A 27,618-nucleotide genomic window follows, 5' to 3' on the forward strand; every position below is an offset into this window, starting at 1 on the left:
GCATCGGCTATATAATCAAATACTCCATGCAAATACTGAAATGTATTGTCTTTAATGGCTAATTGTGTCCCATATGGTATCATCTCTGCAGTTGGAGGGCAGGGGCCACGTCTTCTCTTTTATAGTCTCTACCATGCTCAGCCCAGCGCTGCTACATGCCAGAAACGGAAAAATATCTGTGGTATTAAAGTCAGCCACATAGCCTAAGGGACCCATGCAGATGGCTATAAACAAAGCTTCAAGATGCAATTCCCACAAAGAAATAAAATGTATAAGAAATTTATAAAAGATATGAGGGATGACCATGGACGCAGCACCTTCTTCAGTCAACAATATGCTGCAGGTCTCCGCTGTTTCCAGTCAGCTTCTGGGACAGGGATGGGGAAGGCATGGGCCCTCCTCTTGAGGGCTCACAGTAGAGAGGGGAGACACACACACAGAAGGCTACAGTAAGTCAGAGTGCTCTCTGCAAGGCGGAATGGAAACTCAGAGAAGGAAGTGTCACTGGAAGGCCTAGAGTTAAGGTTCTCACGTCACATGAATGTGTGTTCAGGCGATGTGACCTTGAACCCAGCCTTTGATCTGTGTGATGTTCCCAATGGCCACATGTGACACTAGTCCCCACCTTCAAGGACTGTGAGGATTAGGGAGGTGGTGTGTGTGAAGGGCCAGCACACACACAGCACAGAGTTGAGTGATCAGTAAATGTTAAGTAGAAAAAAGGTCATTATTTGAAGTGGTCAAAGGTTGTATTCCAGGTGATGGGCACAGCTCTTGTATGGGCTGAAGGCTCCAAACGGCCCTGACAAGTTTGGGGAACAGCAAGGAACTGGAGGCTGCTACAGGGTAGTGTAGAGGTGAGGAGGGTAGGACCAGGTGAGAGGAGCCTGAGCTTGATCTTGTAGCTGATGGGAAACTACTGAAGTTGGCAAACAAAGGAGGCATCTGCATTGTAGACTGCTCCTTCCGCTGCTGGCAGCATGGAGGGAAGTACGGTGGGGTGAGTGCGAGATGGACAGCTGCTGCTAGGTGTTAGCCAAGGACGTGAGCTGCACCCACAGCACACTTACTTCTGCCTACGATCAAAAAGGAAGTTCAGGCCAGGCATGGTGGCTCACTCCTGTAATCTCAGCACTTTGGGAGGCCAAGGTGGGCAGATCACCTAAGGTCAGGAGTTCAAGATCAGCCTGGCCAACAGAGGTGAAACCCTGTCTCCAGTAAAAATACAAAATGTAGCTGGGTGTGCTGGTGTGCACCTGTAATCTCAGCTACTCAGGAGGCTGAGGCGGGAGAACTGCCTGAACCCGGGAGGCAGAGGTTGCAGTGAGTCGAGATCGTGCCATTGTACTCCAGCCTGGGCAACGGGAACGAAACCCCATCTCAAAAAAACAAAAAAAAACAAAAAAAAAAAACCAAAAAAACGGATTTCCAGTCCTAGGAGTACCTGGAAGGGTATAAAAAGACACAGACCCAGCAAACTGCCAGGGGTACATGGTGGCGCAAAAGCAGGACAAGGAGGAAAAGGGAAGTTCTGAATGAGCTTCAGGAAAATCAAGGGTACTCAATCAGAAGGCAGCTGAAGGGAAATGGGCATAGATTTAAAAGCAGAGAGATGGCATACCGCCACCCCTTTATGGGCACTGATCCAGAACACTTTCTTCGGTCAAAGCATACACAGCTGTATACTTAAGAAAATCAAACTAAGCCTCCTCAGGTTATCTGGTCGTGGCGTTCTTTGCTATTTTCTCTAGTTTCTGGCTCTCTGATTTTAATCAGAAATACTTCTGATAAGGGCAGCGAGTCCAGATGTCAGCGCGTGACTGCAATTTGTGAGCAGGCATGGCTTTAGGCTAGGACAGGTCTGAGAATCAGCCCTCATTAGATGCATAAAACAAATGGAGGTGGGCCTAGGAAAATGAATAGATGCTGTTCTCTGTACTGTTAAGCATATAAAACAGCATTCTGGACAGATGCTTGAATTCTCTTGGCAGAGAGAAGGAAAGAAGGGCTCGGCTAGAGAGAAATGGATCTTAGGGTGAGCAGGGTCGGGGCCACTGCACATAAGGTTGAGCTTAACTTCATGCAAAGCGAAGGTTTAATGTGACACTGGAATCTCATGGTAGCCATCCTGGAGTGGATTCACAAGGAGATTCACTGTGGTATCAAAGGGCCCTTACTGTGATGGGTCTCCTGACAAGACCCATCAAGAAACATAAAATCGACCACCTCTTTGACCCAGTGATCCCGCTAATGAAAGTGGCACCCCAGGGGACAGTTAGAAAACTGGGGGAGGAGTGTCGGGGAAGGTATCTGTATAAAGACCTATGTTTGTTAAATCGTACTAAAAGATGCTTATAGCCACTTCATTCCCTATAGTGAAATAATGATGTACGTTAAGCTGATGAACTATTAGGCAACAACTAAAAATAACTAGGAAGCTCGGTTTTAGAAATGTTAAAGAAAGAAGAACCAAATGGTGTGTATACACTGATTACACATTCCATGAAAACCTGTACAGATCATAAGTTGAACACAGAGATACAAAGCCTTTTCTTTTTAAGGAAAAGGTAATTCTTTTTGGAAAAACAATAAAACCTGGGTTCCCAGCAAAGACAGTGGCACAGTTACCAGACTATTTGCAACCTGGGAGACCTGCACTGGGAACAGGGCCCACTCTTGTATTTTTTGGTTTTCAAAAACTGTGAACAACTATGGCTGTGTGTGGAGAGGGTGGTGTGGGGTGGGGTGAGGGGAAGTGGACACTCTGTTCAACCTCAGGGAATAATGACCAAAAAAAAAAAAAAAGGCGGGGATAGGTGGAGGGGAAGGAATGCAGTACACAACAGAGAAAATGCTTAAAACCTGGCCAAACTGTTACCAAGCATGTGAGCTTTGAGTTAGGGAGAATGTAGCAATTAGAAATGTAGTGGACAAGCCTGTAATCCCAGCACTTTGGGAGGCCGAGGCGGGCGGATCACGAGGTCAGGAGATCGAGAGCATCCTGGCTGACACGGTGAAACCCCGTTTCTACTAAAAAATACAAAAAACTAGCCGGGCGAGGTGGCGGGCGCCTGTAGTCCCAGCTACTGGGGAGGCTGAGGCAGGAGAATGGCGTGAACCCGGGAGGCGGAGCTTGCAGTGAGCTGAGATCCGGCCACTGCACTCCAGCCTGGGCGGCAGAGCGAGACTCCGTCTCAAAAAAAAAAAAAAAAAAAAAAAAAAGAAATGTAGTGGAGGGCCGGGCATAGTGGCTCACACCTGTAATCCCAGCACTTTGGGAGGACGAGGCGGGCAGATCATCTGAGGTCAGGAGTTCGAGATCAGCCTGGCCAGCATGGGTGAAACCCCATTTCTACTAAAAATACAAAAGTTAGCTGGATGTGGTGGTATACATGCCTGTAATCCCACTACTTGGGAGGCTGAGGCAGGAGAATTGCTTGAAGCTGGGGAGAGGAGGTTGCAGTGAGTTGAGATTGTGCCAGTGCACTCCAGCCTGGGCAGCAGAGTGAGACTCCATCTCAGAAAAAAAAATAAAAATAAAATAAAAACAAAAACAAAAGAAATACAGTGGAGAAAGATGTTTCAATTGAGGGCAGAAGAGATGCAATATTTCTGGCTACTTCTACCACTGGACAAACGCTCACTTACTATGTATGAGTGACTATATAGATGCAGCCTGGGATTTATTAAGAAACACCATAACAAAACATCAATAGGCCAAGATGACAGGTTTTCACTACAACACCTTACTTCCTTTGAACATTTGGATTTTCTAGTTTTCCTAGACAATGACCTACACCAATCACACCATCCCTGGCCTCTTGCCCCCAGTACACACACCTTAAACATGAAGATAATGTCCACAGCCCACCGGGGCAAAACACCTGACCCAGCCAGCTAACGGGGCGAGCAGGCAGGATGACCGCGGTAGTTTCGTCTACTCTCATCTTTTCAGTGGGTCAATGAATTCCTTTCAATTATCATCACTTACCTTAGCCATGTAGTTTTTTACACGAACTGCTTGCCAAATAACCGACTTAGCTCAATTTACTGACTTAAAAGGACACAGTATGGCATGGGCAACTCCAGGTTGTGTTAACTGTGAAGACCAGTACCCATCCCCGTTCCAAATTCTAAACTCAACTACCTCATCTGCATGTCACAACAAGGTCAGCTGAAAACCTCCCTGAGGGCTGCACTTGAGCTTTCACAGGGAATAAACGGCCCCACAAGTCTGGTAAATGTATGGCTAAACGCAGCAGGAATCTCATGTATATGGATCTGAATGTTCTCCTTTGGGAATTCTGCAGCAAACAAAATGATTTATTGAACCAATTCAAACGAACTCTATCAAAACACACAAAGGCCTGGAGGAGAGATTACAATGAAAGTAATTCCAGGCAATTTTTGATCTAAAGCATTTTGCTTAGCTCAACAAAGGCACGAATGAGGTGTGGTCATGTTTTTCTATAGGAGGTTTTGCCACTACTTGCTCCCAAGTTAAACATGGTCACAGAGTACTGTGAATGTTTAATGTCTGCCTGGGAGAAATGTATTGGCCAATACTTTAGTTACTAATGGGAGGATTATGTCTAGTCGGACCACGAAGCGTGTAAAAGCAGATCACTTGGAGCCGCTGTGTCCAGGACAGCAGCACTAGATGCACGGACCCTTTGAGCATCTGAAACGAGGTTAGCATGACTAAGGAACTGGGTTTTATTTTTTCAAACTTGATATTCAATTCAGTTACTGAAAAACTTTACTATGTTTAAGTATCTTTGGAACAACTTGGATATGAATTTGTTTTTCAACCGCACATTTTATAAAACCTAAATACAGATCAAGTATTCCTGATGAAAAGTTAGCATCCAAATTGAGATATGCTATAACTGGATACACAGTGAGTTCTGAATTCTTAGCGTGAAAAAGAATAATTTCAGATCTCACTAATAATTTGCATGTATTGAGTACATGTTGGAATATTTTGGATATGGTGAGTTAAAAATAATTTCACTTTTTAAATATGGTTGCTAGAAAATTGAAAATGACACTCTGGGCTTATTTTTTTTAAATTTTGAGACGGAGTTTCGCTCTTGTTGCCCAGGCTGGAGTGCAATGGCACGATCTCGGCTCACTGCAACCTCCGCCTCCCAGGTTCAAGCGATTCTCCTGCCTCAGCCTCCCAAGTAGCTGGGATTATAGGCATGTGCCACAGGTTTATTTTTTATTTCTGTTGGAGGGTGCTGTTTTAAGAGTATGGAGCTGACATCTAAGAACTCTAATGCCATCTGCTGGATACACTGGTACAAGACAGGCCCGTGTCACACAGTAAGACTGATGGTGTGTCAATACTCAAAGAACTGGATCTGAAACAGAAAAGGGCTCACAAAACACTGAACTAAATTTGTACTGTTAAGAGAGGATTATAAATAGGTTTATTTAGTTTTTGAAATCCCAGAGAAAATGTGACTCAGTTATTAGACAACAGTTACCATGAGCCAACGAGCACAACTGCTTCGTCATCCACCCGAATGCCACAGGCATGGATGTGGTCACCTGGGCTGGACCCTTTGTGATGCTGGCTCCCATACCTACAACTCTTCCTGCTGCCTGCCTTGCCCCTATCTCCCTTCTCCTTTCCACTCCAGTCAGCCTCGGGTCCTTCTGCTCTGCGTTACACATACATCCTCTTTCCATCTTTTGTCTATTCATTATTTTCTTTCTACCCTTTCTTTTTTCTATTTTTCCTGTGATTCTAGCATGTCTAATAATTCTATTTTTCTTTTTAGTATTCCAATTTTTCTTTTTTTCTCCTCCCTCTTTATCCTACAAGCTGTTTCAGTTGGTTTTGTAGTTTTAGCTCTTACATTTAGGTCTTCAATTTATCGTGAGTTGATTTTTTGTATGTGGCATGAGGCAGAAGTCCAAACCCATTCTTTCGCATGGAATATTCAGTTATCCCAGAGCCATTTGTTGAAAAGACTGTTCTTTCCCCACTGGATGGTCCTGGCACCACTGTCAAAAATCAGTTGACCATGGATATATGTTTTATTTCTGGACTTTCGCCTCTATTCCACTGATCTATGTGTCTATTCTTATGCTACTACCACACTGTGTAGATTACTGTAGCTTTGTGGTTAGTCTTGAAATCAGAAGTGTGAGTCCTGTTTTTTCTCTAGATTGTTTTGGCTATTCTGGGTTCCTTGCATTTCCATGTGAATTTTAAGATTAGCTTGTCAATTTCTGCAAAAAAGGCAGCTGGGTTAGCTGGTTTTTATGTGTATTTATTAAAAAAAGCAATTACCCGATTAGGCCGACAGAATGATTAGGCTGACCATTAACAGGACTGGCACCTTTACCCTCGGTGTTTAGAGGTAAGTTTGTAAGAATTCAGGATGTTTGTCTAAGATTGCTTGATACTAGGGCAACAAAACCAAGAGCAGAGGGCACTGAAAAGACTGGGAGTCAGACATCAATTGTGTTTAAGTCTGAGATCTGCTTTTTAGGTACCATATGACCCTGCACGAGTCATCGACCCCTCCACACTCCAGTGTTATCTGTAATGAGGATGGGGCACTCCCTTCCACACTGCAGCACTGTGGGAACAGAAACAATGCCATTGCAGAGGACCCCCAGGGGACAGTCTCCTTCACTCACTCGTCTCCTTCCCACTCAAGGAACATCAAGGACTTGTGCTACCACATTCTCACAGCACTCACTGGCCTGGGAACCAGCTATGGGAGCCCTATGGGCCTGGTCATCAACTCTCAACTGCTTGTCTGCAGCTGTAGGAACCCTCTGAGGTGTGGCAGGCAGAGGATGGGGTGGGTGCCCAGGCACCTCGCTGAATTTCTGGAGCCCTGCCCACCCCCAACCCTCTCCTTGTTACTAATGACATGGGGACCCACCTGCTCCACTGTGCAGCCCCAAGTCTGATCCAAGTCAGGTTCCTGAACGTGAGGAAGCTGAGCATGGGGGCGACAGGGAGGTGGGATGCGCTGAAAAGCTGTAACCATTGCCGCTAAGGCGTATCAGTCTCTGACCAGGTCCAGCAGCCTCCACGTACGTCCGTCATTCAACACACATTTACTGAATGCCCACTGCACACAGAAGTGTAGGTAATAGGATGGTATGACAGTAAAAGTAAGTAAACAACTCCCACTTCTACCTTTCTGGACTATGAAGAGCTCCTCCTGGTCTTCCTTATCATTTCCTATGTGATTACTTCCGGGTCCTCTTGGAGAACAGAGCATTTTGCCTCCCATGCAGTCTGCCACTGCTTGACAGGGAGAAATTCCTCCTGACCTATGTTCCATCAGCTGATCTGGAAGCTGAACCCTTGGAATAAAGACACCTGCATGCTAGTATTTGCAAAAGGAATGGAAAAGAACCCTTAAATATGAGTAAGTCATGGGAGTAGGTATGAAACAGATAGGGTTTTAAGCACATCTCAGTGTCAAATTTTACAGAATAAATACTTCTATTCTATTGCAGTTCACGTGTAAATCCAGGTAGGTATGTCCATATCCCTCTTAGAACGAAATGAACAGCCAAGTGGCCAAAGTTTCCACGACTTTCCTCCTTACTGACCAATCCAATCTCAAGTGTGTGCCTCCTAGGAAAAGGAGAGGACAAAGGTACAAATTCAGTTCCTAAAGTCATTTCTTTCTCTCTGGGAGAGAAAGGCACTATCAAAGTACAAACCCAAGTCAGGGTGCTTTGAAAGATCAAGTCACTTGTTTGTAATAGGAAATCATGTCATCCAGAGTTTTGAAAGTAACTGTGGGGGCTTGTGGTGGGTTGTCGGGGGCAGGAGTGGGTGACATATGTGCAGGGCTAGGTCCGTGGCTCTGGTCAGAGCACTGCCCTGGGTCACTCTGTGCTGGCCCAGGCCTGCTCCATGCCTGGCTGCTGGAAAAACCAGTTCTCTTCTGACCCACAAAGTAATCTGACGGTGGGGCAAACTCAGGATCTCTCTCAGCCCGGAGATCTGACTGCCTCTTCGACCAGTATCCAAAGGAAAATTCTAGTAAAAATGAGAAAGAAAATTATTAGAACAGATTAACAAATCAGTTGAATTTATTGTTACTATTATCTAAGCGTTGCATATATTTCTTAAAAGCCACCACAAACTATCCAAAGAATAAGAATGGCAACAGTAAAACTATGTTACAAGGTATAAATAATACCTACAAACAGTATAAAAGCCCAGGCTAAGAAAAGGGAGTGACTACCTCGAGACGGGAAATACAGAAAAAGAGAAATACAGACAAATCATCTGCTTGACACGACACTGTAGGTATTTCATACCAAAATACAAATTTTGTCCTTTATTGAGTTTTGGAAGACACAAACGGGATCTGCCCAACCTTGTATGGTATTTCACCTCTATTTCTAACAGTGGCTCTTGCATTTCTCTTACTTTAGCTTTGGATCTTATCAGCTCAGACAGCATGGACTATATTCTACTGAAACGATTTTTTTCAAAGAGGCATAAACCATAGTCTTCCAAAGAGAGGCTGCTGTGGACACTCTGGAGAATTTACCGAAAAAATGTCCAGGAAAATTCCCCAGTGGAACCATGTGTGAATCCAGGTTAGTACACTGGCATGCAAACCATTTTCAACTGAACATAAAAGAGGCTGCAAAAAACAGAGCACATGAGAACACCAAACCTTCATAATACTTTAAAGGCAGATCCTGAGAAATGGCATTCCAAAGCTGTAAAACCACACGAGGCAGCACGAAGTTAAAACTTACCCCAAGTGCTTCTGGAAAAAAAACCATTTTCCATTCACTAGAGAGTTCTTACACCTCAGAGCCCACCTCCCTTACCTTTTCCGCGGTCCCACTCCCGGATGTGTGGCACTCCGGGCTTGGTGTCCTTCCTCTCCTGGACAATGACTTCTACCTTGCTACTCTGGGCAGCAGGACGTGGAGCTGGCACAGGCTCTGGCTCCAGTGGCAAAGGCCCAATAACATCTCCATCTATTTTTTGTAAGGGAATAAGACACTGTCATAACAAAGCCTAAAGCTATTTTTAAAAATATAGAACATGCTAATCCTGAAAGTAAAAGTAACCATCAATATTTATGAAGTACCTATCACGTCCCAGGCAGTGGATTAAGTCTTTTGTATACAACAGGTTATTTAATTCTTATAACAGTCCTAATAAAGTCAATATTTCCATGTTATCCCCATTTTATAGAGGGGGAAAATTAAGCTCCGAAATGGTACACAGGTAGAAAGTGATACGGGCTGGGGTCCTGGGCTGGGCTGGATGGATTTTAGTCTCTGTGCCCCTCACTATGCCACTCTGCTTCTCCAAACTGGCAATTGCAGGACCAGAAACCCCCAAATCACTCAACTAACATCACAATCTGAGGCGAAGCAAGCAGAGCCAAGGGGATGAAGAGTTGGGGTCTGGTGTAGGCTGTTCAATTTTGGTCACATTTTTTAAATGTAAAAGAAATATGGATTTTTAAAAAACACTGTGGTGGCACTTCACATTTTCCGGACATGACAGATGTTCAGGAGATGGAGCAAAATTAGTGAAACAATCTGCACAGCTTAACATGTTATAGAGACAGCATTTATCTGAAACTAAACAGATGGTTTTCAAATTCCCAAATGTTTCTGGTTTTGTTCAGACATTAGGAAACGGCCCATGGCTTCACATAAGCTTTGTGAGAGCTGGAGGGCTGTACGACCCCTCATACCCACACTCCCCCTTTTCCTTTGGGTAATAGAATGCCCCCAGGTTTCAGCTAAGCATGTGGCCAGCTTGCTGGAGAGGCCATTTCCCAGCTTCTCCTACAGTGAGGTGTGGCCCACAGGACTGAGCTCTGGCCAGCGGGATGTAAATGCATAGGTTGTATATAAGTTCCCACTCATATCTCTAAAAAGGAAGCTGGCTCCCTCCCTCGTCTCCTTGCCTACCCCTAGGCTGGATCATGAACAGGGGAGCAGGGGAGCAAGCTTTGTGCAGAAGAAAAAAATACTCTAGGAAATGGCAGAAATAGCAAGACTGGAGGAAGCCTGGGACTAGATGACCACCTGGGGCAAAGCTGCTCACTTACCCTGGATACCCACTCACCCACCCACCTCCAAGTTGTTAAGTAGAGAAATGGATCTCGGGCCAGGCACGGTGGCTCAAGCCTGTAATCCCAGCACTTTGGGAGGCCGAGAAGGGCGGATCACGAGGTCAGGAGATCGAGACCATCCTGGCTAACACGGTGAAACCCCGTCTCTACTAAAAAATACAAAAAACTAGCTGGGCGAGGTGGCGGGCGCCTGTAGTCCCAGCTAGTTGGGAGGCTGAGGCAGGAGAATGGCGTAAACCTGGGAGGCGGAGCTTGCAGTGAGCTGAGATGCGGCCACTGCACTCCAGCCTGGGCGACAGAGTAAGACTCTGTCTCAAAAAAAAAAAAAAAAAAAAAAAAGAGAAATGGATCTCTATTTTGTTTGAGCCATTCTATGTAGGAGTCTCTAGATTGATGGCAATTTAGCTTATACTACCACAACTTATACAATAAGCTAGTCTGACACAGCATTTAATAGTGTTTCCAAGGAGAACCATGCTCCAAGTTCCAAATCACCAACTTCTGCAGCACGGTTCTTTGGTAAGCTTTGGCAAGCTGTCGATATTCGTATTTCTAAATTCTTTTACTACATAACTTTATGAATATAAGTTTCTTTAAATATATATATAAAATAACCAATAGCAAAAAATGTAAGTCTAAAACATATATATGCAAAACTAAACTTTATCTTAAAATATCTCTTTACTAAGTCTCAGTTACAAGACTATGCCATTCTAAGACGCAACACAATGTATTGTTGCTTCATAGCCTCATCTATAGCCTAAAAACATTGAATGTCATTCTGCATCACTTTGGTTATAAAAATTGCTCCTGCCAGTACCTCAAAGGTATACTGTTTGCTTAGATATAAAACTAAATGGCTAATTTTCACGTTGCCAGCCCTATTAGCAAGACGTCAATGGAACAAAATTTTCCCTTTTGAAGTTCAGCAACATAGACATGATATACCTCTGTTTTCTTCCTCTGTTCCACCTTCTTTTGATTTTTTCATCTTTTTTTGTCGAAGTTTGGCAAGTCTTGCCTCCAAGATAGCCTTTCGCTTTTCCTTTATGTTTTCTCGTTTTGTTCTCTGATCTGTTGTCTGAATAGAAAATCAGAAAATTATTTGCTTGAAGCCAAATTTGCAATATTCCTGTTCAAAAAGATGAAATTTGCTTCTAAAAATAGACTAGCTAATTGATCTTCAGGCCACCTCTAAGAAGCTATCCTTGAGATCCTTACAATGAAGCCGTATGAAGTACTCTTATACGAACCCTCCGATGTCTTACAAAGTTTCGTAAGTGTTCAAAGAGCACCTTGCAAGCCTTAACACTCAAGAAAACCAACCCATTCCGTCCTACACCTTAATCCCTTAAGTAACTTACTATTTTCCCATCCAAGCCGCTCCAAAGTACCACATTTGGCACCAGATTTAAAACATCAAAGTTGCACAGGTTACTTGTGAGCAGTTATAAAATTTGAAACACAAAAATAGTATGGCAACTACCTTTATGCAATTCCAAATATCAATTTTAATTTCTAATTAATTTACTAGATTTTTCTGCAGTGTGGTCCAGCAAGAAACCAAGCGCTCGCATCCTTCCTCACAGCCGCTTGGGATTTATCTGTACCTGTTCACGCAGCATCTCTAAGGTTTTCATCTGCTTGTTTCTCAACTCTTTGTCTCGGGCAAAGGCAAAATACCCAACGCCGAGTTGCCGGGCCTCTGAAAGAAGTGCAAATTACCCAAATTACCCAAAATCAGACTGTCCTGATCATTCAACTACACTCAAGCCACATTTCCTATCAAAGCAAAAAGAAACACAGTGATATTCGGCACAAGTTTTAAAAAGAAAAAGAAAACAGCTAAGTGAAAAAACAAAACACCAAAGAAACAAAAGTTAGACCAAGTTTTCGTCCTGTTGGCCAAGGGAAGCATAACAAGCGTTCGTTTGCTTTCAGCCATGGGCTGTCGCCACTTCTCTTGGGAAACAATCCCTTGGATTACCAGACCCTCTGTCAGGAAGATATTCCCAATGTGAGTATTTTAAGGCTATGAAGTGAACAAAGGAAATATTTTCAATTTCCAAAGCAGGATCTTTAATTTCCATGTAAAAGCTATTGCTTTATGAATACTTCCCTTAATGTTTGCCATTAGTTTAAGATTAGAAAAAAGATTTGCAAAGCTGCAAGAAAATAGTCATACCATTTTCCCGAATGTCTTCATAATGTACGGGCCCCATGGGCCTCTTCAGGGCCTCTCTTTCTTCTTCCTCCCATTGCTGGCGCTGAAGTTCTTTTCTCATATCTTCAGATAACAGGGTTTTTTCATTAGCAGGACTAACAAAACTAGCAGGAAAACACAGCAAAAACTATCTTCAGGTAAGGACTGAGATATCAGTGTTTAAGTACAGTCAGTTGCATCATGGATAAGTAACACTACTTGATAAAGAAGACAGGGAACTACAGAGGCTTCTGACCCACAAGACTGCTAGAAAATCAATTACACAGCCTTCACCTTTTTTTCTTTTTTTTTTCTTTTCTTTTTTTTTGAGACTAGTCTTGCTCTGTCGCCCAGGCTGGAGTGCAGTGTCACAATCTCGGCTCACTAAAACCGCCGCTTCCCAAGTTCAAGAGATTCTCCTGCCTCAGCCTCCCGAGTAGCTGGGATTACAGGCACCTACCACCACATCCGGCTAATTTTTGTATTTTTAGTAGAGACAGGGGTTCACCATGTTGGCTAGGCTGGTTTTGAACTCCTAATCTCAGGTGATCTGCCTACCTTGGCCTCCCGAAGTGCTAGGATTACAGGCATGAGCCACTGCACCTGGCCAGCCTTCGCCCTTCTTACTCAAGCACGAGACTCGTTACGTTAGCATGACGGAATCTTGCCCGAGCACTCAAGACATAAAACTTTCCTTCCACCCAGGTCCTGGGCTGACCAGATGGGAGGTGGCCCAGGCAGGGAGGAGGAACTCTGGGTCTCCTCCTGTGGATGGTCTCTCATCTGGGGACATGAAAACTGCTTCACATTTTGGCCTGAGTGATGTCTCCTGTCCTTGCAGATGACCAGGCCCTGAGAAGCTCAAGGTTTCCACTCTCCCTTTCTTATGCCAAGCCAAAGGCTATCTGCTGGATGCCTGAACCTGCAGGACTTGGACAAGGTGGAGTTTCTCCCAACACTTCTCACATAAAAGTTCCTGTAGTAAGAGGAATTTATTCCCCTGGATGTTTCAGAGCTATCTCTTAGGTCTTGTGTTTTAGAGTTACCTCTCAGATTTTATGTTTTAGAGTTATCTCTTAGGTCCTGCTGAAAAATCTAGTTATAAGGTCCTTGGCCAGGCATGGTGGCTCACGCCTGTAATCCCAGCACTTTGGGAGGCCGAGGCGGGCGGATCACAAGGTCAGGAGATCGAGACCACGGTGAAACCCCGTCTCTACTAAAAAAATACAAAAAATTAGCCGGGCGTGGTGGCGGGCATCTGTGGTCCCAGCTACTCAGGAGGCTGAGGCAGGAGAATGGCGTGAACCTGGGAGGCGGAGCTTGCAGTGAGCCGAGATCGCGCCACTGCACTCCAGCCTGGGCGACAGAGCGAGACTCCGTCTCAAAGAAAAAAAAAAAAAAAAAAGGTCCTTATTTCAAAAATGCAATGATACATAAAGAAAAAGTGAATAAGTTCTCTCCCTGGAGCTACTTGCTTGTGGGAAAATCAAGTATAAATTCTCAAACCACTTTCTCCACAAAGGCTGGTTTGCTGGTTTGGTTTGGGCTTATTCTGTTACTCCGTAGTCAGACATCCTTCAAGGTGAAAGAGACAGCTCTACTCATCCACCAGTCAGGTTGTTCTCCAAGTGCGGATTATGTGTGTATGTGCATGCTAACCACTAAAAAGTGCTTCAATCAATCAATATCTCCTTACTGGAGCAACAGAGATCATTAATTATAAAACAGCCTCCCCTCACAAAACAATCCCTATGGCTGCATTTCAGACCTGGGCAGAGCTCTGCATACCACACACACTTACAGTCTCCCCTGAAGATTTTTATCCATCTCCAGCAGATCTGGCAAATCTTTTCTCATACAGCGCCGGGAACGCCCCAAAGAGTCCACATAATCCACCCTGAAATGAAAGCAAAAAGATGTGAAGGACTTGTACACGTGTACAAGCCCCTAAATCAGGGAGTAGGTGAACAGTGAAGGGGAAAGAGAAGCCTCACTACCAAGAAGAGGCCCCAGCCTCAGAGACCACCACCACTGATAGGAATATGCGTTTTAAAGCTGACACACAATAAGCTCATTGTGCTCCTTATTAAATATTAGTTTTAGAAACTGTTGACAATAATTTTGATCATTTATGTCTTTGATTTCACAGATAAATCACCCACACAGAATTTTGCTGCAGCATCTATGAACTTACTTTAATCTAGTTGAGACAATTCCAGACATTTTATCAGTATCTTAGTAACTTTGCCTTGTGCCTGAGATTTTCAACTTGCTCATTTCCTCACAGACTTCAAGTCAGACTTTTTCTTCTTTCTCTTATTTCCTCTAATTGGTATAATTCTACCCAATGTATTAGCAATCTCGTAATGTAAGAAATTCACAGTATTTTTCAGAGTTGGACTCTTCTTAATTAGGAGGAAGCCAAACACCATACCTCTCTCCTCATCTTTGCTCAAACTAGACAGTGGTTAGACAGCTAAGCCAGGCAGATAGCAAGGCAAAATGAAATATTCTGACTTCCTACAATAGAAAATATGGACGGATTTTCATGAAAAACATCTCATTTGTAATATGACGCAACAGATATTTTACTTTTTAAATTACGGGCAGAGAATCTCCTACAGCCTTTAGCAGGGTACTGAATACACACTTAAGGGTCCAATAAGTACTACCTGGCAGACCAATCTAAGGTCAGATTCGGCAGGTATGTGGCTTTGCTTTTGTTAGCAATTTTTTTTCCTCTCAAGCAATGCTGATTTCAACTGTTAGTTGTGATTTAAAAACTGAGTGTTTACTCTAGTACTGAAGCTGATTATCACAAGAAATAAAACCTCCAACTGCAGCAAGCAGTTTCTTTCTTCCTTTTTTTCCCCCCAAATGGATGGGGAAGAAAACCATCTAGCCAGATGGTCTGTGTAATTATTTACAGTATCTTGGAAAGATTTTCTACCACCTGGAATTTAACTATCAAAAGGATTTTACAAGCAATTACGATTCTGGAGCTTAATTTAAAAACAAAAAATTGTGTCAGAACTGCTTGCAGAGCGTCTTCCTTCACCATATGGTGGCATGTGACACCTTCAATTGCCCTCCAAACTCTTCAAATCACTGGCAAATTGCTTGTAATCACACAGGCATTAATAAGCAAAAATTTTTAAAAAGACATTAGACGTTTCAAAGGAGATGAGATTTCTGCTTTGAAAAGCAATCATAGACTATTCTGTTTCTGGAGAAGGCCTCCAAAACATACAGATCCCATTAAATAGAAGTGGCAAGACAGTAGTCAGCCAAGGCTCCATCTAATCAGCAATCACTCACTGAGCAACCCCTGCAGGCAAACAAAGCTTTCCTCAGGCAAGGAGAGTAATACAGGAGGGCTAACAGCCATGCCATCTTCCAAGGGTCTGGGGAAGTTAAGGCACACACCCATGAAATGCTTATTAACAACACTGGGTACATAAAGACTACCAAAAGTTTGCTAAAATCTTTTTCTGATAATGAGGCCTAGTATGTGTCAATAATAAATAATAGGTAATACCTGAAGAGCAGGAAGTATATTAAGTGCTACCTGACTTTAGATGAGAGAGCCATCACTTAGAGATTAGAAATGATAGGCCAGGCATGGTGGCTCACGCCTGTAATCCCAGCACTTTGGGAGGCCCAGGCGGGAGGATTGCTTGAGCCAAGGAGTTCAAGAAGAGCCCAGGCAACATAGTGAGACCCTGTTTCTACAAACAAAAAATTAAAAACTGAGGCAGGAGGATTGCTTCAGCCCAGGAGGTCGAGGCTACAATGAGCCATGATCATGCCACTGCACTCCCACGGGGTGACGGAGTGTGGAGACCTTGCCTCAAAAACAAATAAATAAAAAAGAAAGAAATGATGAAGAAAGGCACCAAAAGAAGAGACTGTATGTTCTTCTCTTTTGGTTCCTTATAGCTTGCAGGCTGTTCAAGCCTGTTCCAAATGGTACCTGTTCCAAATGGTACCAAATTATTTAGATGTAAGAAAGTAGGTAAGAAGATACCTGTTTTATCCCAATGAGAATGTTATTTCTGAACCAACATGGACACCCTCAGTGGAATGAAGATGCAGTTTCTCTGCCATCCACAGTAGCTGGGACTGCTCTCTTCAGCTCATCAATGACGGCCCACAGGGCCAAAGGCTGACAAAAGATCAATGCCTGCTGCAAAGAGTCCTGAGAAGTTCCTAACAAATGCCCACCATGAGGAGGCTATTCCAGCCTTGAAAGGAGGATGAGAAGGATCCCAAAGGCAAGAGGGTGTGTTCCCAGAAAATTGTCAGAGCATCAGTACAGCTCTCAGCAATTTCAAGAATGGCTGAATAGTTTCCAAACAATAATATCTTAGGTAGAAAAAAATCATTGTAACAGAATTCCCATTCTGGTCTCTCTACTTACTGATAGTCTCTTTAAGGAAAAGACGAGTTTGGTTCTTCTATCATTCATCTACATATAGGCAAAATTCAGGAAATGTCAATAACAAAGGTTTACAAAATGCCTGCTTATACTTCACAGGCAGCAGTTTCTTGTGTAGCCCAGAACACTCTTACTTCTTGAAGGGGGGTTAAAGTAAAGGGTCATGGGAATGAGGCAGTATAATCTCTATTTTATAAGGGAAGATCCTGAGCCTCAAAGACTGAGAAACCTGATTAAGATCATACAGTCAGTGAGAGGTACAGCTGGAACCGTCCAAGGCCCATGAGTCCACACCACACTGCCAAACAATGTCACAGTCAGAGTAAGACATACAGGGCCACCACTGCCGGCTTCCTTCTCCTAGATGGCAGCTCTCCACCATGTCAGAACGAGGACACGGGTAAGGCAGCAGCACAGGTACAAAAGGAAGGCGCTCTGCCCGCACTGTTTCATGTTAGTGATCCAGGCAAACCAAGTCTGCCAGGCAGAGTCTCCTCGGGCCTGGCATAGGGCTGGGCACACAGCAGGAGCTCAGTCAGTATTTGTAATTATATGTAATTATTGTAATTATGTCTTCATTTGAGCTACTGTTTTTACATCCATAATAACCTAATCTAACCTAACTTAAAAGGAAGTCTCAAAAGAACACCCAGAAACAATAAAGAGAAATGGCTTGATAACAACCCAACAAAATCACTCCCAAAATGTCAGCACAAGTCTGAGGACGTTCCTCAGAGCTAATCCATGATGTTACCAACCATTCTTCACTGGGGTCTTGGGGAGGAGGGATCTCTCCCTCAGGAAGGTTTTCCTCATCGTCGTCCCCTTCTCCTGCCTTTTGAGAATCTCTATGGGCACCAGATGCCTCCATTTCTTTGCGCTTGTCTATGATCTTCTGCGTGAAATCCACAAGGTACATATCCTCCACTTCTTCATCTACAACATAAAAATCAGTTTTCAGACATCAAAAAGGAAAATCACACATGGAATTGACAAGAAGCAGTCACATTCATTGCCTGGTGGCCCCATCACCCCTGATGGCTCATCAGACAATGCCTCCACTCCCCAAACGTTTACAAAGACACAGCCACCTTGGGAACTGACACATACTACACAAAAAAATCTTGAAAAAGCCTAAAGTTTTCTGTTGCCTCATCAATACACTACCTGAGTAAGCAAAACCATCTTAGAATGTCATTTTAAGATAACACAACAGTCTGATTTTATGCAACTCATCCAACCAATTACATCATACAGAAGCAAAACTGCATTTTCCATGTCATCAGATCAGGACAGTAGAACTTCTTGCTTTAGGTGTTACATATCTGTCTCATCATGTGGGCTAGATCACTAACCCTAATTATACTGTTGTGGTTTGGTAAATGTTTTAAAGATCATAATACAGGTAAAAGAAGTCATCTGAGTTCTTGTCAAGCCAATGAACACCAATTCCAGGCAAGGCATGGAGCGAGACCCTACAGGACATATACAGATATACAAGACACTCTGCCCACAGGACTTATGGTCCACTTAAGGAGCTAAAACACACACTGAAAGTTAAACAACAATCCGTGACACCTAATTTAACCCAGGATAGCTCATGTAGCACAAATTATGTATACCTAAAGTTTCACTACGCTGGATTTAGGACACAGTCATTTGAGTCTTTTTCTCTGATGACAGAGATTAAGCTACATTGAACTGACATTAGGCTTCCTATTACCAGTGGTGGTGTTTTCCCCACCTTAGGGTGAAGAAAAACTGAGGCTCCAAAACATAACTTGCCCAAACTTGTAGGTCTGACATATCTATCAGGAGGTGGGCTTGCTGGCTTTGACAAAATCAGGTCTCTACACTCACACTCCTTTGGACCTGATTTCTATATTAACAATATAAGTAAAGTTTGAATCAAAAGAGAAAAGACTTTAATAAAATAAACTTTTTTTTTTTGAGATGCGGTCTCACTCTGTCGCCCAGGCTGGAGTGCAGTGGTACCATCTTGACTCACTGCAACCTCCACCTCCCGGGTTCAAGTAATTCTCCTGCCTCAGCATGCCGAATAGCTGGGACTACAGGCGCCTGCCACCACGCCCGGCAAATTTTTGTATTTTTAGTAGAGACGGGGTTTCGCTTGGCCAGGTTGGTCTCAAACTCCTCACCTTGTGATCTGCCCGCCTCGGCCTCCCAAAGTGCGGGGATTGCAGGTGTGAGCCACCACGCCCAGCCTAAAATAAACTTATTTTTAAAAACCACAAAATTCCTGAAATAGAGAGGAGATGTAGTCTGAGTTATAAGGCCATAGGCTAGCGAGGCCTCCCAGTAGGCGGCCATCCTGCTGCCTCTTCAGGAAGAAGGCAAAGCCTCTCCTACAGTGCTTAGCTTTGTTGAGTGTCTGACCTTCCCGTGCTGGGCTCCTGCTGTACAGGGAACGTGCCCCTGCGGTCTGGGAAGCAGCAGCCAGGGACCTAGGACCAGCCTTGCCTCTCTCCTACTGTACCTGGGCCCCAGCCATGCTAGGCTAGGTGACTCTGTTGACCTCTGGCCCTGCCCTTCCTCAGCTGGTCTGCTCACCAATCTAGCCCTGCAGGATTCCTTTCTCCAGCTTGCCAAAGGTAAGCCCAACTTCTCCCAAAAGACTTCCCTGATTACATATTCACTTTCCCTGCCTTTTGGGAATGAAATAGGCACTGCCTCATAAAATCTCTTCTACTGTTGTCTAATTATGGATTGGGTTTTTTCTGGGGGATATGAGATAAGGGAGTTTTTTTTTTTTTTTTTAGAGACAGGGTCTCACTCTGTCACCTAGGCTGGATCATAGATCACTACACCCAGGATGCAGTGGCAGGATCAACAGCTCACTGTAACCTCAAACTCCTGAGCTCAAATCAAGCCTCACCCTCTTAAGTAGTGGGGCTATAGGCATGAACCACTATGTCCAGTTAATTTTTAAATTACTTTTTGTAGAGACAGAGTCTCACTATGTTGCCCAGGCTGGTCTCAAACTCCTGACCTCAGGTGATCTGCCCGCCTTGGCCTTCCAAAGTGCTGGAATTACAAGCGTAAGCCACTACACCCAAACAGATTTAGAGCAATTATAAGCACATCACAGAAAAAAAAAAAAATAGAAAATAGAGGGATAATAGGGAAAGAAAAAAGTAACTCTAGCACCTGACAGAACCACAATTCCACCCAGCCCCACCCACCCTGTTTTAGCACAGCTGTAATTGTAGGTAACTGACTCAGACCTTGTTCTGACTCAGACCTTGACTGACTCAGACCTTGTTCCCTAACTTTGCTTTGTTCTGTGCCATTTTCCTCGGGAGGATGACCCTGCCTTGAGGGCAGAGGCACAGGATCTGGCTTCCAGTACTTGTTTCTCCCTTCCAGGCACCTAACATGCTGCCAGGCACCCACCAGACACTTGGTAAATTATTGCTGATTTTCTTGTCTCTGTGCAGCCACAGAAAGTAAAATTTTGATGTCTAAATGTTCTCTCTACTCCTACAGTTATTTTAACAAATAATGTAATATCAAAGGGCTATATGAATTACAGAAAATGAAGTAGAAATAAAAAATTTTATTTACCTATAAAGTCTCCTTTAGTCATTTTTTCATATAATTTGGCTTTTTCTTCCAATTTTTCCCTAGGAGAAAAAAAATACAAGTATTAGAAATAGTCTTAAAGCTGTTCATCCTGGTTGCCCCCACACTCCCTGCCTGACAGGTATCATCTGCCCATGAGGCCCAGCCTCATGGGGTCAAGACAACCACAACCAGCACAGACCACACCATCCTGAGGAGACCCTCAGACCACCCTCCCCCATGTCTGCTCTGTCAAGGAAAACAGAAGCTCCGTGAGTGCATGGCCTGTGTCCTCTTATTCATCACTGGGTCCCAGGGCCTAAAATGACGCTTGGCACACAGCAGGTTCTCAATCAATATTTGATGAATGAATAAGTGAATCAACTGACTTAAGATTCCAACAACTTAACTGCCAACTTAAAACAAATATCAACATTCCAACAAAGCAGCCTCTCTGCTCACAGTAATCCTGATGACATGTATTTTTCAGTGGTACAGACCATGAGAGGGTGAGCAATTCTTTATTCTGGAAATACTTAATGATGGTAAAGAGAAGCCCCAAAGAGGTCATCTGCGAGTTCTCCTGTGAATGATCACTCTTAATCACAATGTCAGAAATATTCCTCTTTTATTTTACACATCCATTCGCCACGCACTTATTGCACACCTCCTACCTGCCAAGCACTGTTTTAGGTACTGAGGACTCACAGGAACAAGAAAAAGTCCCAGTTTCCTGGGAGTTTCCATTCTAGAGATGGAGAAGGACAATAAAGCTAAATAAATAAAGCAATGAAAAGGAGGATCTGAGACTGTGAGAAGAGCTGTAAAGGGAACAGACACATGCCAGCAGAGGCCCCCTGACCCGCAGTAATGCAGTGCATGATGGACCAGCTCACTCATATCAGGCTTCTAAGACCCCTATTTTGGAGGGCTCTTATGTAACTAGCTGATCATCAGAGGATCTTACTGTTTTAATGAAAAGAAAACTAAAAAAAATTTAAAAGTCAAACAAAACACAAAGCAACAAGTGTCAGGTTAGAGTGAGTGAGCAGGACACTAACTCGGAGAGGGCAGTCAGGGGAAACCTTTTTGAACATGACAACTTAGCCATGGTTTGCATAGCAAGCAGCCAACCACAGGAGGATCTGGGGGCAGGGGAGGCAGGGCAGAAAAAGGAAAGATTAAGTGAGAATGAGCTTGACATTTTCAAGGAAGAGAGACCAGTAGAGCAGAGGGCGCTGAGCAAAACAGAGAATGGTGCAAAATAGACAGAGACAGGCAAGGACGAGAGCACGTGAGAAAGGATATGAAACTTGGTGCGGTGTAGCAACAGTTTTCAGGGGTCAGGAACAGTCTACAAGTGGATAATCGAGATCAAGGAAGGTGTCAGGGAAACAGCCGCTGGATTTAGTGGATGAGGATGTCACCAGTGACTTTAAAGAACAATTTCTTCTGTTGAGTTAGAAAGATGGAATTCAGAGCATGACAGCAGGGACACTGTCTGCAACCTCTAAGTGCCAGACACTATGTATCTCCTTTAATTCCCTGAAGGACTTCATAACCTAAGTATTAACCACCTCACTTCACAGATAAAGAAAAGAGTCTTAATGGATAACTAATTTGCCCAAGGCCTTCCACCTCAAAAACGCCTGGGACTGTGCTTGTGTGTTCTGAGCTCTGGAGGGAGGCAGATGTCCTGCAGATGTCTTGACTCCCACAACACAGCAAAACCAAAGTGCTTCAGAAAAGTTACTGCATAGAAAAAGCACAGCAAAGTGCCAAGAAAAACTCTTGATATACAGAGCAAAATAATAAAAGATCATGGTACCTTTGGACAAAATTAAAATTCTGAGAATATGTCCAAGAGTGGGAAATGTCTCAAAACTGATATCTTTAAGTAAAGCCTGAGGTCTGTTGGGGACAGCTCAAATGTTAAGAAAAAAAGTCCACAAATGGGCTAATACTCTGCCTTCTATTTTCAGACCCAAGATAGCTGAGCAACCTTGGCAACTACTGTTTGTAACTACAGAATTTTATTATTCCATGTATCCAAAAGCATGTCATGCCAAACATTAAAGCCTGGGATTCTCTCTGAGAGTGAAGCTGTCTTTTCTTTAGAAAAATAATAAAGATGGAATGACAGAATTAGAAAAATCATCATTCTGAAACCAGCAATGTGATAAATGATAACTATGAAGACTCATTAATGGTAACAAATCATTGCATGGAAACGAGTTGGTGAAGAGGATATTCACACAGTCTCCAAATTTCCCACTTCAGATTACTATTAATTGCACTTCAGATTACTATTAATTACAAATTGAGGAGGCACCTTTACAGTGGTGAAATCAAGTATGCATACCTTAACCAAGTAATCAAACCTATCATCACCAATAATGACTCAAACTGACCTTATAAGCCTCCTGATGTGATTCAATGGGAAGGATACAACACCGTCTACATATTATTCTTACCAAAAACATTTCATGTGACTAATTGGTTGTGGGACATCGCAGAACTAACTGGCCTGGACCCTTAAAAACGTTAATGGCATAACAGACAACCAAAAGGCAAGGGAATTGTTCTAGATTTAAAAAGACTAAACAGACTTGACAACTACATACAATGTGTAATCTTTGAATCCTGGATTAATCTTTTTTTTTTTAATCTATAAAGTACATAATTGTACTGGGACAACTGGTGATATCTGAATATGGACCACAAAATAGGTAATACTCATTTATCAGTGTTAAAGTTCTTGGGTATGATAGTGGTATTGTGGTTATGTAGGAAAATGTCCTTGTTCTCAGAAGATATATGCTGAAAGATTTAGAGGGAAAGTATGATGCTTAACAAAGTCTCTCCATACACGCATGTGTATGTGTGAGAGAGAGGGAAAGCACCTGTGACAAGATGTTAACTAGGGAATTTAGGTGAAGAATACTAGAATGTTCTATGTACGCTTGAAGTTTTTCAAAATAAAAGGGTGGGGGGAAAATTTAGGGTTTCTAAATTCTAATGTCATCCCACCTAGCCCACACCATGGGGACACTTCTTAATAATGTATTGATAATCTTAGTGTCTAACAAAGGCTGAAAGCAGGAATGTTTCATCTTATAAACTGTGACTATGTCTTACCTTTTTATGATAAGACTACAGATATAGCTGCAAATTATATTATTTTTAGAGTACTTAGAGTATTGGGCTAGAAAGATGTTAAAAATAAAATTTATAAATCAAAAAGAACAAAATTTGAACTTCTATGTCTCTGCCTGGGCAGCCTCAAAGGTAACTATATTTACCAGAGTTTATAACTTTACCTTGCTTTGTCTAAAGTCTTCTGTTCTTCAATCTTCTGTTCAGCATCCTTCTCAGCTCGATTTGAAACGCCTACATTCTGTTTGCTCCAGATACTTGGTTTCTGGAGAATAATTTTAGAAGACAAAACAGAACCACATGATTGCCAAAAAAATCTACTTGTGCATCAGGAAAAAAAAAAAAAAACAAAGGAGATCATGAGATCTTATGAATCAATGGAGATAACTAGATAAGCTGTGTCCTACAAAGAAACTGATTATATGTGGCAAGCAGGAGCTAAAAAAAGAGCCCTCAATTACATAAATAACTTATTTATTTATTTATTTATTTTGAGACCGGATCTCACTCTGTCACCCAGGCTCGAGTGTGGTGGTGCGATCTCGGCTCACTGCAGCCTCAACATCCTGAGCTCAAGTGATCCCCCCACGTCAGCTTCCCCAGTAGCTGGGAATACAGATGTGCACCACCATGCCTGACTAATTTTTTTTTTTTGCAGAGATAGGGTTTTGCCATGTTGCTCAGGCTGGTCTTGAACTCCTGGGGTCAAGTGATCTGCCTGCCTCAGCCTTCCAAAGTGATGGGATTAGAGGCGTGGGCCACCACGCCCAGCCTAAAGAGCTTCTTGAGTGCAGAATCACTTCCTACTATCTTTTATCTCCTTAATGATTACAACCTAAATCAAGACTAATGAAAATGTACATATTACAGAGAATTAGTAATACAAATAGTAGACACTATTACCTATAAAACTGGAAAAATCATTCACAGCTCTTATTCACCCTGATATTTTCTGCTATATTCCTATATTATCTAATTGTTTATCTCTATTTGGATACCCAACACCTATAGAACCAGATAACCTTCCATCTGTTTATGAAATGTAAACAATCCACATTTTTCCAAAAGAAGTGCTAAAGAATTACCACATTACTATGCACTTTTATATAATCTTACTAATTTCTATTTTAATAACATTTCATGCAAATGTTAAACACAAGATAGAGATTTTTTCCTCAACATTTATGTGTACAGATACCACTGACAACCTTAAAACACTTAAATATGGTATAATTCTCCCATGTTTGGAACCAATGGAGATCATATGATCTTATTTTTTACCTTGTTAGTTGTTTTTGGTTTTCCAAAAACTCCAGAATCTTTTAGAAGTTTTTCTTGTTTGAATTCTTCTTGCTTTCGGAAGAGTTCAGCCTTAAGATCTACCAACTAGAATAAAAGCAGTAAGTAAACAAAAATATTAAATTTTTGCAGGTGACTGGATTGCTAAATTATTATAATTTCCAAAGGAATATTTCAAGTTCTGCTAAATGGACAAATATGGCTAAAAAACTAAATGTTTAAATAACTTAATGTTTAAATGTAGAATCCAGTACACAAATTAAGCTAAGTCATGTTTCATTCTACCTCTGCTGCAAATGCATTTTTACTCTAACTTTCAACACCTGAGGCTTTCCTTAGTCAAGAAGAAAGTGATAAAGCAAAATAAAATTAATGAAGTCTGCATCTTTTAGTTTCAGATTAAACTTGCGTTATTAAGCACCTTCTCTGTGACTAGCACTGCACTCATTTAATCATCACTACTTATTATTTCTACAGGGAAATGCCATTATTCCAAAACTATCTGAGCATCCAGTTTGTGCATGGTACTTAACACTGAAGAGCAGAACATAAACATGAATTAGACATACTCTCTACCTCAAAGAGCCTACAATGTAACAAGGAAAGTAATTTATAATACTAGCAAAATGTAACAAATGACTCTAGAATGGAAGAAAGTAGCATACAAGTTCAGATAAGGGAGCATTTCCTTACCAGCAGAGTGATCAGAGAAAGCTTTGAGCAGAGCCTTTAAAGACACATTATTTCAACAGCTAGAAATAAAATAGACTGGGTGAATTGTAACAGCTCCATGTCTGACTTAATCCATTTCAAAAACCGTAAGTTTGGCTGAATCTCACGGTTCAAGAAGAGGAAAGAAGGCCAAGGCATAGGGAGTGGGGCAGTTGGGTGAGTATTAGTGACTTTCCCTCAGCTACAGTTGTCACCCCTGCCTACTCTGCAAAAGATAAAACAACAGTTCCCTTTTTAAGGGTCCAGGTACAGCTGCTTATATGGATGGGCATTTGTAAATCACATACTTAATCACTGACTTAACCATGAGATTCTTAAAAAATCACTTTACTTGTTAAGGAAAACAAAAATGGCTGAGTTCAATTTTCATTTTGGAAGAAATTGATTTAAAAGGTAACCATTTAAAAATGCAAAGGGCAGTTTCACTGCAGACCCTAATACTGTAAATTCTTAAAAACAAATGAAAAACTTCTTTTTCTTCTCAGCTTACTTAACCACACCAAATTTTCCAGCCACATATCTTCCTAGTCTACAACGGCCTTTGACTTTAAAAGATGCTCAAAAAATTGTAAATTCTCAAATAGCATTCTTATTATAATTATTGCTAATTTTAGCCTATCAGTATAGGTTGGCTTTAATATTTATAGCTTTTTGGTTCCTGATCTTCAAACAAACATAATAACTAGTACCAATTTTAACCAATACTAGTTACCAATAATAACTAGTACTCAAATATTGGGACACCTATGTTTTCCTTCATACTCCCTTTGTGTACTAATACTCTTAAGTAAATTCAAGATTAAATCAAAGGTTGGGCAATTTGCTCTGATGATGAAAAGGCAGCAGCTCTGGAGTCAGCTAGACTGAATGAGCAAGGGTCTGTCACTAAGATTTCTTCCCCTGCCCCAGCCCCAGACGGAGTTTGGCTCTTGTTGCCCAGGCTGGAGTGCAATGGTGCAATCTCGGCTCACCGCAACCTCCGCCTCCAAGGTTCAAGCGATTCTCCTGCCTCAGCCTTCCGAGTAGCTGGCATTACAGGCATGCGCCACCACGCCCGGCTAATTTTTTTTATTTTTAGTAGAGACAGGGTTTCTCCATGTTGGTTAGGCTGGTCTCGAACTCCCGACCTCAGGTGATCCGCACGCCTCGGCCTCCCAAAGTGCTGGGATTACAGGCGCGAGCACAGGCCTGAGCCACTGCGCCCGGCTATCACTAAGATTTCTGTATGTAAGCTGGGGAAAGTTACTTCATCTTTCCGGGCCTCAATTTCATCATCTATAAAACGGAGATATTAATAGCACCTACCTCCTAAAGCCATTGGGAGGATTAGTGAGATAGTGCATATAAAGTGCTGGCACAAAATGTCTACTTAGAACACGTTTTCTTTCTAGGGTAGCTGATTTAATAAAACTGCTTACATCCTTTCAGACTTCACAGTTCCCTATGGCTGCATTAACAACTATTTAGTTCCAGGTGGGGTACGCTGGGCACTTTCGGCTCCTGTGGAATATGTCACACTCTAAAGTTCTGGGAGGACTTTGGGGGTCCCTGAATGGAGGAGAAACCAGGAAGAGGATATGTCTGCATAGCAAAAAGAAGCTACGGTTCCTCCCGACTGTAAGGGAGAAGGCTGGCGAGGTGCAGATCCTTGCGGGCAGGGCAGAGGGAGGTAGGGAGATTCCTAACCCATGGGACACCAGGTTCAGGTCCGTGTCTGAGGGTTCTGGTTCGGGCGCGTGTCAGAGAAGAGAAGCCCAGTTCAGGATCCTGTAAGAAAACTGAACCGGATCCCCGTTGGAGAAGAAAATCCAGGTCGGGGATTCCTGTTTGAGGGGAGAGGTCAGATCTCTGGGTCCCCGACTGAAGAAACAAGCTAGGTCGACATTCTTGTCTGATGGAGATAGGGTGAACCCGGAGCCCGTGGAGTTACCTCATACTCTCACTCACCGAGGAGGCCGTGACGTCCAAAGGTTTTTTCCTACGGTCCATGGTCGTGCCGCAGTGGCCCGGCCCAAGAAGAACCCTTCGCACCCGAAGCAGGCCTCGTAAACCTACCTCCGTCGCAACCGGAAGTGTCTTCGATAACGACACTGAGTTTGCGTGAG

The 27,618-nt window shown here is 42.8% G+C and overlaps 2 protein-coding genes across 4 annotated transcripts in view; both read right to left on the minus strand.

Moving 5' to 3' along the window:
• Positions 1-4,145, minus strand: part of C2H3orf20 (chromosome 2 C3orf20 homolog) — a 93,280-nt gene extending 89,135 nt beyond the window's left edge. For all 3 annotated transcript variants that reach the window (XM_025376587.1, XM_025376586.1, XM_025376584.1), the window contains exon 1: positions 3,992-4,145. The gene's annotated coding sequence lies outside the window, so the exon portion shown is untranslated. The remainder of the gene's footprint in view (positions 1-3,991) is intronic.
• Positions 4,146-6,263: 2,118 nt separating this feature from the next.
• On the minus strand, positions 6,264-27,587 carry CCDC174 (coiled-coil domain containing 174). The gene is made up of 11 exons (XM_025377803.1): positions 27,461-27,587; positions 24,764-24,868; positions 23,647-23,747; positions 20,330-20,388; positions 17,503-17,680; positions 14,108-14,203; positions 12,289-12,431; positions 11,714-11,808; positions 11,052-11,184; positions 8,836-8,988; positions 6,264-8,026 (listed from the first exon to the last, which is right to left on the minus strand). Exons 1-11 carry the CDS (start codon positions 27,500-27,502, stop codon positions 7,728-7,730), a joined length of 1,404 nt encoding a protein of 467 aa, XP_025233588.1. The 5' UTR covers positions 27,503-27,587; the 3' UTR covers positions 6,264-7,727.
• Positions 27,588-27,618: the final 31 nt, after the last annotated feature.

Source organism: Theropithecus gelada, chromosome 2 (assembly GCF_003255815.1).
Source record: "Theropithecus gelada isolate Dixy chromosome 2, Tgel_1.0, whole genome shotgun sequence".
In the NCBI taxonomy this organism is placed as follows: domain Eukaryota; kingdom Metazoa; phylum Chordata; class Mammalia; order Primates; family Cercopithecidae; genus Theropithecus; species Theropithecus gelada.

Bases quoted from the DNA above. Each gene is read 5' to 3' on its own strand.
- CCDC174 (XM_025377803.1), bottom strand. From the start codon at position 27,502: ATGGACCGTAGGAAAAAACCTTTGGACGTCACGGCCTCCTCG. The intron at 11,185-11,713 runs GTACAGATAAAT...TTTTCTATTCAG, and splicing joins TAGAGATGCTGCGTGAACAG to ACAACAGATCAGAGAACAAA. The intron at 8,027-8,835 runs GTAAGGGAGGTG...CATTTTTACTAG, and splicing joins GGAGTGGGACCGCGGAAAAG to AATTTTCCTTTGGATACTGG.